General features: G+C 42.6%; 1 protein-coding gene across 2 annotated transcripts in view; it reads left to right on the forward strand.

The window, feature by feature from the left end:
* LOC124046308 (zinc finger protein 395-like) overlaps positions 1-13706 on the forward strand; it is a 27400-nt gene continuing 13694 nt past the window's right edge. For both annotated transcript variants that reach the window (XM_046366540.1, XM_046366541.1), the window contains exons 1-3: positions 1-343; positions 9249-9554; positions 10498-10727. In XM_046366540.1, coding sequence (XP_046222496.1) covers positions 9360-9554; positions 10498-10727 — 425 coding nt within the window. In that variant the 5' untranslated portion in view covers positions 1-343; positions 9249-9359. The remainder of the gene's footprint in view (positions 344-9248; positions 9555-10497; positions 10728-13706) is intronic.

Consider the following 13706-nt stretch of genomic DNA (forward strand, 5'->3'; position numbering starts at 1 on the left):
AGAGTTTAAGAAAACCCGGATTGAATGTCGTGTCTTAATATCAAAACTTGACACCTACAGCTATATTTCCACACTAAAAATGGCTTCACCGCCGCTGATTTATCTATCCGATTGAAGCTACATGTAAAGTACACGGTTATTTGCGTCCAAGGGCATTGTATGGTATTTACTTGAGACTGTTTTAGCAGAAGAAAAGCTCCATTCCAATCCTGCCCCTGACTCCATATCGGGTTTGGATATAACCAGCATACAACCCCTTTTCCAGGCACAGAAAATAGCATTTCAAGTTACAGCCGGTTAAAGCGAGCTTGAAGGAAGGGGGTGTGTTAAAAAATTGGCGGAGGTAAGTGTACTGTACCCATTGAAACTTTGGGTTGTTTTTCTCAAAGAAAAGTGCTGTTTATGATGCATTTTTCACCGATGCTTGTCAACGTTCAAGTAGATTTCTTCTGTATTGCACAAGGACTCGATTGTAAGGGTATATGTTTCATTGTAAACATGAAAAAAAACGTGTTGATCTGATCGCTGCAAAATGTATTGGGGCTCATTTTTATATGACCAATGTTGATCAACGGTCGAGTGGCAAAGAATATTAGGAGGACGCAGTCAAAACAGACTCACTGTTTTGATTTGTGGGCCATCAATCATTCTTCAATGAAGCAATGCTGAGTAGTGCTGTACGGACATTTTCTTTCAAAACACAACAGAGTATCAGAATGTAGGCTGGGCTACTGTAAAAGTCATGTTTTGCATCCTAAACTCTCTTGTGCGCAGTGCTCCTTTGTTACAATAACCTTGTTAATACATGTATTCCTCTTAACTTCCAAGATGATCCTATTATTGTGGAACATGTGAACATGCAAAAAATATGTATACTAATAAAACAATTATTATGCATTATAGTGAATAAAATATTTACATTAAAAGTGTTGTGGTGAGGATATTGCTGCATTAGGGATAACATGGTGGTATTTTCATGGTATTTTAAAAAATGTAACGCCATGGTTAGTAAGCTCACCTAGAAGTTGTTTTGGTAAGGGAAATACACAATGGGCAGTTAGTGCGGGCATGCGTGGTCATACCACTCTTTACCGATAGGGGGTGGACACTCCTTCAGAGTGATGTTTTTGTAAGCACAACGCTTCTTAATGCAATGATGATGACATTGATTGACACCTTGAATTAAAGCTTGCCATTCACCCCCTGGTCAACGTTATTATGCTGCGTTGTTATTACATTAAGTAATATACACTGATGAGAATGATGATGACAGTGATAATAAAGCTATTTATTTATTTTATTTAACCTTTATTTAACTAGGCAAGTCAGTTAAGAACACATTCTTATTTACAATGACGGGCTACCAAAAGGCAAAAGGCCTCCTGCGGGGACAAAAGCCAAACTTTGGGGGGCTCTAAATAATGCTAATTTGCCGATTCCATTTCTTTAAATTGCAGTGTTGAACTGTTACAGTGGTAAATATGAATATAAAAGTGTGTTCCAAATGAAACGAACACCCCCACCTTTCTGTCATGGACAATACTCAAGGACATACTCTTCAGAGCAAACTGATTTGAAATAAAAACAATATTACTTTCCTGAAAATAATATTTAGAAACAAATATTAAGAAAGTAGAGGATTACATTTGCATGAACATGCATAGGTAGTTAAATAAAGGTTAAATAAATACAAATAAAAGGGGCCTCATCTGTCATTCAAGGGGATTTGCGCCCCCCTTGCCCTCTTAGACTGCTGCGCCACAAGGATACCTAAGGCACTGCATCTCAGTGCTAGAGGTGTCACTACAGACACCCTGGTTTGATTCCAGGCTGCATTGCAACTGGCCGTGATTGGGAGTCCTGTAGGGTGGGTTTGGCTGGTGTAGGACATCGTTGTAAATAAGAGTTTGTTCTTAACTGACTTGCATAGTTAAATAATAATAATCACATTCTGGTCAGAATTACAAACACCTTTCAGGATGTGTTTTTTCCCTAGTATTCCTGACAGTATGGGGTGGCAGGTAGCCTAGTGGTTAGAGCATTGGGTCAGTAATCAAAAGCTTGCTGGATCAAATCCCCAAGCTGACAAGGTAAAAATCTGTTCTGCCCCTGACAGTAGGCTGTCATTGTAAATAATAATTTGTTCTTAACTGACTTGCCTAGTTAAATAAAGGTCAAATAAATTAATAAAGTATGCTGTCTGTAACTGGCAATTGTGGCATGTACAGTAGAGAGCTACTGTAACACAGAAGGCCAATGTTGTGCAATCAAAGGAAATGCTGTTACGATCAGATCAGTTCACTATTACAACAATGAGTCAACCATTACTGGAATCAAGGAGGGGGATGGAGAGAAAAAAACCTGACTGTAATTAGAGTTTTTTTATGGCAGTTACCAACCAGACCTTCGGAGACGTCTCCTTCTCACTCTCATTCTCCTAGTCTCTCAAATGTTTTCTTTCATACAGATTTGGATCTTAATTTGAGCCATCTTGCTACAGCAGGAAAATGTGAATTATTATGCGGATTATAATTATTGCACATTTTTGTAGAGGTTGATCAACTGTTCATTCGGTCAAATCGAGTCTGAAATTTCAAAGTGGAAATTACAAATTTTAGAAGCCTTTTAAAAACTCAAATACACTACAAGTTTGCATTTCCTGCAGTGCAGGAAAATTCTCAGCAACAGACCCTACCCACATGTACATACTGTATTACCTCAGCTACCTCGTAGCCCTGCACATTGACTCAGTACTGGTACTCCTTCTATGTACAGTTTTATACACTTTTATTTCTTTCATCACATTCCCAGTGGGTCAGAAGTTTACATACACTCAATTAGTATTTGGTAGCATTGCTTTTAAATTGTTTAACGCGGGTCAAACGTTTTGGGTAGCCTTCCACAAGCTTCCCACAATACGTTGGGTGAATTTTGACCCATTCCTCCTGACAGAGCTGGTGTAACTGAGTCAGGTTTGTAGGCCTCCTTGCTCGCACACGCTTTTTCAGTTCTTCCCAAAAATATTCTACAGGATTGAGGTCAGGGCTTTGTGATGGCCACTCCAATACCTTGACTTTGTTGTCCTTAAGCCATTTGCCACAACTTTGGAAGTATGCTTGGGGTCATTGTCCATTTGGAAGACTCATTTGCGACCAAGCTTGAACTTCCTGACGGATGTCTTGAGATGTTGCTTCAATATATCCACATAATTTGGAGTGGTTGAAAAACACGTTTTTAATGAGTCCAACCTAAGTGTATGCAAACTTCTGACTTCAACTGTATAGCCTCGTTAAATGTTTTTATTGTGTTTCTATTTCCTTTTTATTTTGAAAATATTTGTCTTACTTTTTACCTCTGCATTGTTGGGAATGGGCTCATAAGTAAGCATTTCACTGTAAAGTCTACACCTGTTGTATTAGGTGCATGTGACCAATACATTTGATTTGTAATTAGTATCATTACTACTCAGTCTTTGGCTTCCCTGGTGGCGTTGGTGTTGCTTACACACACACACACACACACACACACACACACACACACACACACACACACACACACACACACACACACACACACACACACACACACACACACACACACACACACACACACACACACACACACACACACACACACACACATACACTCCCCTCCTCTCTCCCCCACCCTGCACTCTAATCCACACTCCCCACCCCAAATCTTTCCCACCTGTAAATTCTTCTTCTGTACTCTGTAGAAAGGATGACTCTCTGTGTCTGTCTTGCTCTCTGGTATTGAGACTTGCATCAGTTTCATGATGACATCCAAATAGTGATTTGTATTGACTACGTGAGACAGGAAGCGTGATTGGTGGTAGAATGAGTCCTCCGCTTTGCAGGGGAACGTTCAGTAATTATTGGCAGAGTATTATTGAAGAATCCCACCTCAACTTATTGGAGACTGTTTGGAGCCTGATAGGAGACTGATTGTAGACTTATTGGAGACTGTTTGGAGACTGTTTGAAGACTATTATTGGAGCAGTGTCTTGACTTTTAGCCTTTTTCCTAAGCAGGGTAAATACAAAGTATTTTGACATAATCATGTATTTTGAATATGTGCAGGGTAACTTGAATAACATGAAATTCAACAAGTGGAAAGAGTCATTAGTAGTGCACTCTTTTGTAATAACTATGTCATTCATATTCTGTCTGGTTTGAAGAGAATATTTACAGGCTACTGTTACGTAATTGTATGTTAAAACCTAAGGTAGGCCTAAACATTCCATTGGGATGTTGAATTGCATCTAACTTTAGCTCTGTGTGTAGATGGTCTGACCAGCAACCAGCCCTTCCTCTCTTTAAATAAGTATCAAGACAAATCTAATGATGAACAACAGTGTCCGAAATAGAAGGGCTTCAAAATAGGTCATCATGGGACATTTTTGTGTTCCAATTAGTGTTGTCACGATACTGGAATTTTGACTTCGATATCGATACAATGTTTAGTATCACAATACTCGATACCAAAACGATACCACGACAATCTTTGGGCATCTTTTGCATTGAAGTAGCCTCTTTTATCAAAATGTGCACTGTCTCTTTAACCAGTAATGACTTCATTTGCTGATATTCTTTGGGAGAGATGTGAGAGAGAGACCAAATAAGTGAATGACTAATGCTTTTGGTTGCAATCGTCTTTGAAATAAGCATATTTAGCATTATGGTTTGCACATTTTATAAGTGCTGAGAAAAGTCCTCAAAGAATATTTCAGCCTATCAAATACTATTTTAAAGAAATGTATCATTTTTGTATAGTTGTGTGATTCACAACCAAACAGTGGTGGAAAAAGTACTACATTTTCATACTTGAGTTCAAAGTAAAGATATCTTAATAGAAAATGACTCAAGTGAAAGTGAAAGTAACCCAGTAAAATACTACTTATATATATGCCATTTAGCAGACACTTTTATCCAAAGCGACTTACAGTCATGTGTGCATACATTCTACGTATGGGTGGTCCCAGGGATCGAACCCACTACCCTGGCGTTACAAGCGCCATGCTCTATCAACTGAGCTACAGAAGGACTTTTTACTTGAGTAAAAGTCTAAAAGTACTTGGTTTTAAATATACTTATGTATCAAAAGTAAATGGAATTTCTAAAATGTACTTAAGTATGAAATGTGAAAGTAAAAGTACGAACCATTTCAAATTCCTTATATTAAACAATGTTTAAAAAAAAATGATTGGCAGATAGCCAGGGGGCACACTCCAACGCTCAGACATCATTTACAAACGAAGCATTTGTGTTTAGTGAGTCCGCCAGATCAGAGGCAGTAGGGATGACCAGGGATGTTCTCTTGATAAGTGTGAATTGGATCATTTTCCTGTCAAAATGCAACAAAAACTTTTGGGTGTCAGGGAAAATGTATGGAGTAAAAAGTACATTATTTTATTTAGGAATGTAGTGAAGTAAAAGTTGGCAAAAATATCAAAAGTAAAGTACAGATATCCCCCAAAAACTACTGAAGTAGTACTTTAAAGTATTTTTAGTAAAATACTTTACACCACTGCAACCAAAGTACTTGGGTAGTGGATTGATGTTAGCTTTAGCTGTCAGCTAGCAAGGGAAGCCTACAAAGCTGGAAGCTACCAGTATCTTCATGTACTGATCACGTTTACATGCACACAGTATTCCAGATAGCAGCTCATATCCCGCTTAACATTTTATTCGGGATATGCTGTTTACATGCACCATTTGATATCCTGCTCATGAGTATCCCTGTATCCATGAATGAACAGAATATTCCTCATTTAAGTTCATATTGGTTAAATGGAAGAGTAAGTGAAATCTGGACACTGACTCTAGGCCTATAACCGCTCACATGTAGTGTAATATAATATTACCTCCTGCAAAATTGTGCATTTGTGCAGTGAAATTATACAACCACAATGTTCATTTTGTCTCGGGAACAGGAGTGGAGAAATATGATTTATTTCTTTCAGCATCGCTTGAGAAAATAGGAATGTGCGTCTAATGTGTTATCTCTGACACTATATCAGCATACAGTATTTGAACCACATAAAATATGCACCCAAGATGAATGGAAGCCTTATCAGAAATGTTTTGTCCTTTTCTCATCTTTTCATTTCCTAATTTCCGTTTTCCACTGTTTTGTGGAGTTTTTGTGTTTTCTCCCTGGTCCCTAAACGAAACAGACAACTTTACCAGTGTTAACTAGATTACTAATGCATTCATTCTATCAATGTAAGATATTATTCTTTATTTAGTCTTCTGGGGCAACAAATGATGACAGAAGAGAAGCTGCATCAAACTATAGTTGACAGACAAATGGCCTACCAAATGTTGGAAATGATAATATGGCCGAGCAAATGTCGGAAATTATAAGCAGAAACGTCATTTAATTTATAGTAAATTAATGATAGTATGCAAAATTATTATGGAATTATTATGGTGATTTGTTTGACAATTGGATGAAAACATCATCACACAACACACGTGATTTGAGAAATGGAGCCTGCGCAGACCGCGAAAACAACAGTAAAGGGGATGAGACGTTTACATGCCACAGTATCCCGTCTAAGAACAGCATATCCCAGGCATCTTATCTGAGTTTCTCATAACTGGGATACAAGCTTTTTGGGGTTATTGTAAACATGGATGTGAATGTAAACCTGGTCACTGACAAGTGAAAATTTCCACATGCCGTTTCGCATTATTCTATTATTATTATTATTCATTATTCTATCCCCCCCCCCCCCCCCCCCACAGAACAGTGGGAATACTGTGTCCGACAGGGCAGGGGCGAAGGACATTGTCTACCTGTCGGCTCCGCCTTCCGCCAGCTACTCTAGTGCAGAGCAGGCGGGGGTGACACCATGTGCTAGCTAGCTTGCTAGTTAGCTAACACACAGTGTCTCCCCTGCCTCCCGCATGTTGTGTACCGGAGTCCTCCTAGGACTAGCTAGCTAGCACACTGTGTCCTTCGCTCCCATCTGCCGAACACCTGCCCTTAACAGAACTGCAGTACCCAACAAGCAGGTGCGAAGAACAACAGGCAGGTGCAGGTGGTGCGAAGAACACCGGGCGCATTCAAGCAGATCACTTTTGTCAAGATGTTGACCAATGTTGGTCACCACCTTTCAAATGTGTTGCATTAGGGGTATAACATTTTTCTGACTTGCAACTACATGTCGACTGCATTAACTTTACAAAAATCATGTGATCAAAGGTCATACAGTTTTTATGAAGTCGCCTTCAAGTCACTGTAGTTGCTTCTCACCAACTACACCATGCAACCATCACCTGCATTGTGGGAGGCACTATTTGTCAACCAATCATTAGGGTGTTTTTGTTTGACCTTCACGAACGTGGCCAAAGACATGACTCTGAAACAGCAAACAACTTTGCCACGATTCTAAAGCTATAGGGGATAGGCTACAAATGAAAGTGATATTTGATATCTAACCAATTAATTGTACACACACACGCTATGTTTTCATTTTGTGAGTGTGGAATATGGGGTGTATAGAGAAGTTTATTTCTACATTTATAAAGAAAAACTTTTATAAGCAATAGCATCTATGTTGACACTGCCATGTTGAGTTGATCTGAGCCTTGCTGTTTGAAAAGCACTACAGTCTTCAACTCGGCTATCGCAGATGCACCTCCCTGACATCATTCGCCAACTTTTGTCTACAGTCGGCTTCGTTAGGCTTACCGCTTGAACACACCCACTGTCTACCGGTGTTGCCCCTGCTTCCCTTTAGCTATTCCGGTACACAGCAGGCGGGAAGCGGGAGCTACACCGTGTGCTAGCGAACTAGCTAGCTTGCTCGTCACCTCCCACCTGCCGTGTACTGAGTCTTACGTAGGACTAGCTAGCTCGCACACAGTGTCCTTTGCTTCAGCCTTCCGAACACCTGCTCTTGCCGTCAACAGTTCCCGACAGGCAGGGGCGAAGGTCGCTGCTGGGAAACACTCTTTTCACGCTACTTCGATACTGAAGTTACTTTTTTGTAGCAGGTTAGGAGAACTTAAGCATCAGGTTAGGATAATTAACGTAGCAGGTTAGGAAACTGTGGTTAAGGTTAGGAAAGGGGTTACGGTTAGCGAAAATGCTCTCCTAACCTGCTACTAAAATCACTTTGTATCAAAGTAGCATGAAAAGACTATGTCCCTTATGATACCTACTGTACCGGAGCTCCCCCCCCCTGCCCCCCCCCACCTGTCCCAGCTTAAAAATGTAACAATACAAGTATCAAGAGGTGTTCCTGCAGATGTGAGAATGACCACATGCAGGAACGCCCTGAATTGCTCCCTTCTCCAAGACTGTTAACTTCTGTGCAGCATGAGTGTGGCGCTAACACAATGCAGCCCAGACTCCCAGTGCAGGCTAGCAGTGAGTAAGTGGAGCTAACATGAGGCAGCCCAGACTCCCAGTGCAGGTTAGCAGTGAGTGAGTGGAGCTAACATGAGGCAGCTCAGACTCCCAGTGCAGGCTAGCAGTGAGTGAGTGGAGCTAACATGAGGCAGCTCAGACTCCCAGTGCAGGCTAGCAGTGAGTAAGTGGAGCAGGCAGGGTGAGCTATGATAAGGGGTCGGCTACACTGACAGGCACATAGACAGGCTTGATCCATGAGACACATTTGACAGAAATACCGAAAGTAAGAAATATTCTCGTACCGAACCGTTTTTCGTGTTCTAGTATCGGAAAAAGTACAGAAGTTTCAGTATACCGTGCAACACTAGTTGTAGCTTTATTAGCTTGAGCCATCTAATCCCAAGCCACTACACATACCGTATATAGTCAGAGGGCGGTGTAAAAAAGGGGTCGCTTCTACCCACTGATTTGGGGTCAGATTTGTTTTAATCCCTCTAATGGTCAAGGATAGGGTTGGCGGATATGGTAATCTTATCCAAGATCAGGAGCAATTTCAACCAAGAGCTTTTAAGGAGAGGAGGTGGGGAGAGGGGTACATTGTAACCAAAAATGCCTTCCCCGCACATTTAAACAATCCATCAAGGCTCATGGCATTAACACATGCATCTGGACAGATATGACTATGTCAATGAAGGCAACTTTATAGGGCTTTGAAGCGTGAAATACAATAGGAAAAGGAGCACAAAGATTTTCTCTGTTATATAATGTATTGAAAGCAGATGGTCAATTTCTAAGGGCTGGATTCAATTCGCATCGCAGAAGTATCGCGGAAGACGTTTTCTCCAATCTTGTTTCTTCTCTTTCAGCTGTACCTCTCTCTCACTCCGTCCTATTCTACGACCAGTCTTTGCCATTGTTCCAGAGAACCAAACCTCAATAGATCTTCTGAGTCTACAGACAAAGTGTTACTCCCAACCATGTTACCCAAGACTCGTCTGGGGAAGCGTTCCCCCCTAGGAGCATTGCTGTGTACCTCCTGCCCCTCCATGGAGAGCACACTGGAGACAGGGGCCCACGGGGACCCTGAGGGGGGTGTGGGGAGCCCAACTATGGGACCACCAGGGCCCCAGCATCTCAGCAGGTTCAACTACAAACTACACCCTGGACAGAAGGTGAGGGAGAGGGGAGACAGGGAGCGGTGAGGAGAGAAGGGGGATGGAGGGGAGAGGGTGAGGGAGAGTGGGAAAGGGATGAGGGTAGAGGAGAGAAGGGGCTAGATCGACAGAGTGTAGGTGAGAGAAGGGAGGGAGAAAAAGTGGAATGCACTGTTCTTATATAACTTTTCATAACTACTACAGATGTAGGATCTTCATTTGAGCCAATTTTAAGAATCCTGCAGCAACAGGAAACCACTTTAGTTAATGGACATTTTTGAAAGGGTTGATACATTTTTCGTAAGGGAAAATCATGTCTGAAATTTCAAAGTGGAAACTACAAAATTCAGAAGCCTAAACCTCAAATACACTGCACGTTTTCAATTTCCTGCATTGCAGGAATGTTCTCCTGCAACAGGGTGATCTGTATCTATCCCCATGTGGTCTCAGCCTTCTGATTTCTGCATGAGAGAAAAACAGCCAATGTGTCTGTCTGTCACTGTCTGTTCCCATTATCTTTCCCTCGTTTTCAGTGTTGATGTAAATCAGTATCTTTTGGCCTTTATCTCATCTCTTCTCATCTACAGTATTTCACTCCTCTCTCAGGTTTACAGGCTGGGCAGCAGTCCACTGTCATTCTGTCACTGTCACTCTGCCTTTGTCCACTGGGCTGTTTGATGGCCAGAGTGGCACGATTACCTCAAGGCATCGCTTTCTCTCTTTCTTTTATATCGGTCTCTCTTTCTTTTATATCTCTGTCTCGCTATGTCTTTCGCACCACTCTCCCCCTAGCTTGACACTAACTCTGACTTGTTGTTTTTGACTTGTCGTTGTACTTCTCTATCCCTCTCTCTCTCTGCCTGTCTCTCGCTTTGCCTCTCTCTCTCTCGCTCCCTCCCACTCCCTCCCTCCCTCCCCGATTGAACATGTCACTGTCTTTAAATCCTCCCTCCCTCCACAGGTGTATGTGTTGTGTGGAGGGCGTGAGTGCACAGGGGTGGTGGAGCAACACAACCATGTGGATAATGAGGTGGCCATCCTGCTGCCTGCTCTGGGACAGCATGTCCTGAGGAAACTACAGGACGTCTGGACCTCACCCACCGTCCCTCCTCATCCTCCTGCTGCAACACAGAGCACAAGCAAACCATACCAAGTGTCCTCCTGCATCGATGTTCCCAATGTGCCCAGGAGGTAAGGGTAGTGTAATGTAGTGTGGGGAGGTAAGGGTAGTGTAATGTAGTGTGGGGAGGTAAGGGTAGTGTAATGTAGTGTGGGGAGGTAAGGGTAGTGTAATGTAGTGTGGGGAGGTAAGGGTAGTGTAATGTAGTGTGGGGAGGTAAGGGTAGTGTAATGTAGTGTGGGGAGATAAGGGTAGTGTGGGGATGTAAGGGTAGTGTAATGTAGTGTGGGGAGGTAAGGGTAGTATAATGCAGTGTGGGACGTAAGGGTAGTGTGTGGAGGTAAGGGTAGTGTAATGTAGTGTGGGGAGGTAAGGGTAGTGTAATGTAGTGTGGGGAGGTAAGGGTAGTATAATGTAGTGTGGGACGTAAGGGTAGTGTGTGGAGGTAAGGGTAGTGTAATGTAGTGTGGGGAGGTAAGGGTAGTATAATGTAGTGTGGGACGTAAGGGTAGTATAATGTAGTGTGGGACGTAAGGGTAGTGTGGGGAGGTAAGGGTAGTATAATGCAGTGTGGGACGTAAGGGTAGTGTGTGGAGGTAAGGGTAGTGTAATGTAGTGTGGGGAGGTAAGGGTAGTGTAATGTAGTGTGGGGAGGTAAGGGTAGTGTAATGTAGTGTGGGGATGTAAGGGTAGTGTAATGTAGTGTGGGGAGGTAAGGGTAGTATAATGCAGTGTGGGACGTAAGGGTAGTGTGTGGAGGTAAGGGTAGTGTAATGTAGTGTGGTGAGGTACGGGTAGTATAATGTAGTGTGGGATGTAAGGGTAGTGTAGGGAGGTAAGGGTAGTGTAGTGTAATGTGGGGAGGTAAGGGTAGTGTAGTGTAGTGTGGGGAGGTAAGGGTAGTATAATGTAGTGTGGGGAGGTAAGGGTCGTGTAATGTAGTGTGGGGAGGTAAGGGTTGTGTAATGTAGTGTGGGGAGGTAAGGGTAGTGTAATGTAGTGTAGGGAGGTAAGGGTAGTGTAATGTAGTGTGGTGAGGTACGGGTAGTATAATGTAGTGTGGGATGTAAGGGTAGTGTAGGGAGGTAAGGGTAGTGTAGTGTAATGTGGGGAGGTAAGGGTAGTGTAGTGTAATGTGGGGAGGTAAAATAATAAAATGTACCTAGCGTACACGTAAATCTATTATACATAAACTTGTTGATTGTGCGATTTTACGCTCACAAGATCATGCTAGTGAACTCTAGTAAGAATGGGTAGTGGTATGTAGAAAGGGTAGTGTAATGTAGTGTGTGGAGGTAAGGGTAGTGTAATGTAGTGTAGGGAGGTATGGGTAGTATAATCTAGTGTGGGGGATGTAAGGGTAGTGTAATGCAGTGTGGGACGTAAGGGTAGTGTGGGGAGGTAAGGGTCGTGTAATGTAGTGTGGGGAGGTAAGGGTCGTGTAATGTAGTGTGGGGAGGTAAGAATAGTGTAATGTGGGAAGGTAAGGGTAGTGTAATGTGGGAAGGTAAGGGTAGTGTAATGTGGGGAGATAAGGGTAGTGTAATGTGGGGAGATAAGGGTAGTGTAATGTAGTGTGGGGAGGTAAGGATAGTGTAATGTAGTGTGTGGAGGTAAGGATAGTGTAATGTAGTGTGGGGAGGTAAGAATAGTGTAATGTAGTGTGGGGAGATAAGGATAGTGTAGTGTGGGGAGGTATGGGTAGTGTAATGTAGTGTGGGGAGGTAAGGATAGTGTAATGTAGTGTGGGGAGGTAAGGGTAGTGTAATGTAGTGTGTGGAGGTAAGGATAGTGTAATGTAGTGTGGGGAGGTAAGGGTCGTGTAATGTAGTGTGGGGAGGTAAGATTAGTGTAATGTGGGAAGGTAAGGGTAGTGTAATGTAGTGTGGGGAGGTAAGGGTAGTGTAATGTGGGAAGGTAAGGGTAGTGTAATGTGGGGAGATAAGGGTAGTGTAATGTAGTGTGTGGAGGTAAGGATAGTGTAATGTAGTGTGGGGAGGTAAGAATAGTGTAATGTAGTGTGGGGAGATAAGGATAGTGTAATGTAGTGTGGGGAGGTATGGGTAGTGTAATGTAGTGTGGGGAGGTATGGGTAGTGTAATGTAGTGTGGGGAGGTATGGGTAGTGTAATGTAGTGTGGGGAGGTAAGGGTAGTGTAATGTAGTGTGGGACGTAAGGGTAGTGTAATGTAGTGTGGGGAGGTATGGGTAGTGTAATGTAGTGTGGGGAGGTAAGGGTAGTATAATGTAGTGTGGGGATGTAAGGGTAGTGTAATGTAGTGTGGGGAGGTAAGGGTAGTGTAATGTAGTGTGTGGAGGTAAGGGTAGTGTAATGTAGTGTGGGGAGGTATGGGTAGTATAATGTAGTGTGGGGATGTAAGGGTAGTATAATGTAGTGTGGGGAGGTAAGGGTAGTGTAATGTAGTGTGGGGATGTAAGGGTAGTATAATGTAGTGTGGGGAGGTAAGGGTAGTGTAATGTAGTGTGGGGATGTAAGGGTAGTATAATGTAGTGTGGGGATGTAAGGGTAGTGTAATGTAGTGTGGGGATGTAAGGGTAGTGTAATGTAGTGTGGGGATGTAAGGGTAGTATAATGTAGTGTGGGGATGTAAGGGTAGTATAATGTAGTGTGGGGAGGTAAGGGTAGTGTAATGTAGTGTGGGGATGTAAGGGTAGTGTGGGGATGTAAGGGTAGTATAATGTAGTGTGGGGATGTAAGGGTAGTGTAATGTAGTGTGGGGATGTAAGGGTAGTGTAATGTAGTGTGGGGATGTAAGGGTAGTGTAATGTAGTGTGGGGATGTAAGGGTAGTATAATGTAGTGTGGGGATGTAAGGGTAGTATAATGTAGTGTGGGGAGGTAAGGGTAGTGTAATGTAGTGTGGGGAGGTAAGGGTAGTATAATGTAGTGTGGGGATGTAAGGGTAGTATAATGTAGTGTGGGGAGGTAAGGGTAGTGTAATGTAGTGTGGGGATGTAAGGGTAGTGTGGGGATGTAAGGGTAGTATAATGTAGTGTGGGGATGTAAGGGTAGTGTAATGTAGTGTGGGGA

This window comes from Oncorhynchus gorbuscha, linkage group LG10 (assembly GCF_021184085.1).
Source record: "Oncorhynchus gorbuscha isolate QuinsamMale2020 ecotype Even-year linkage group LG10, OgorEven_v1.0, whole genome shotgun sequence".
Taxonomy (NCBI): Eukaryota; Metazoa; Chordata; class Actinopteri; order Salmoniformes; family Salmonidae; genus Oncorhynchus; species Oncorhynchus gorbuscha.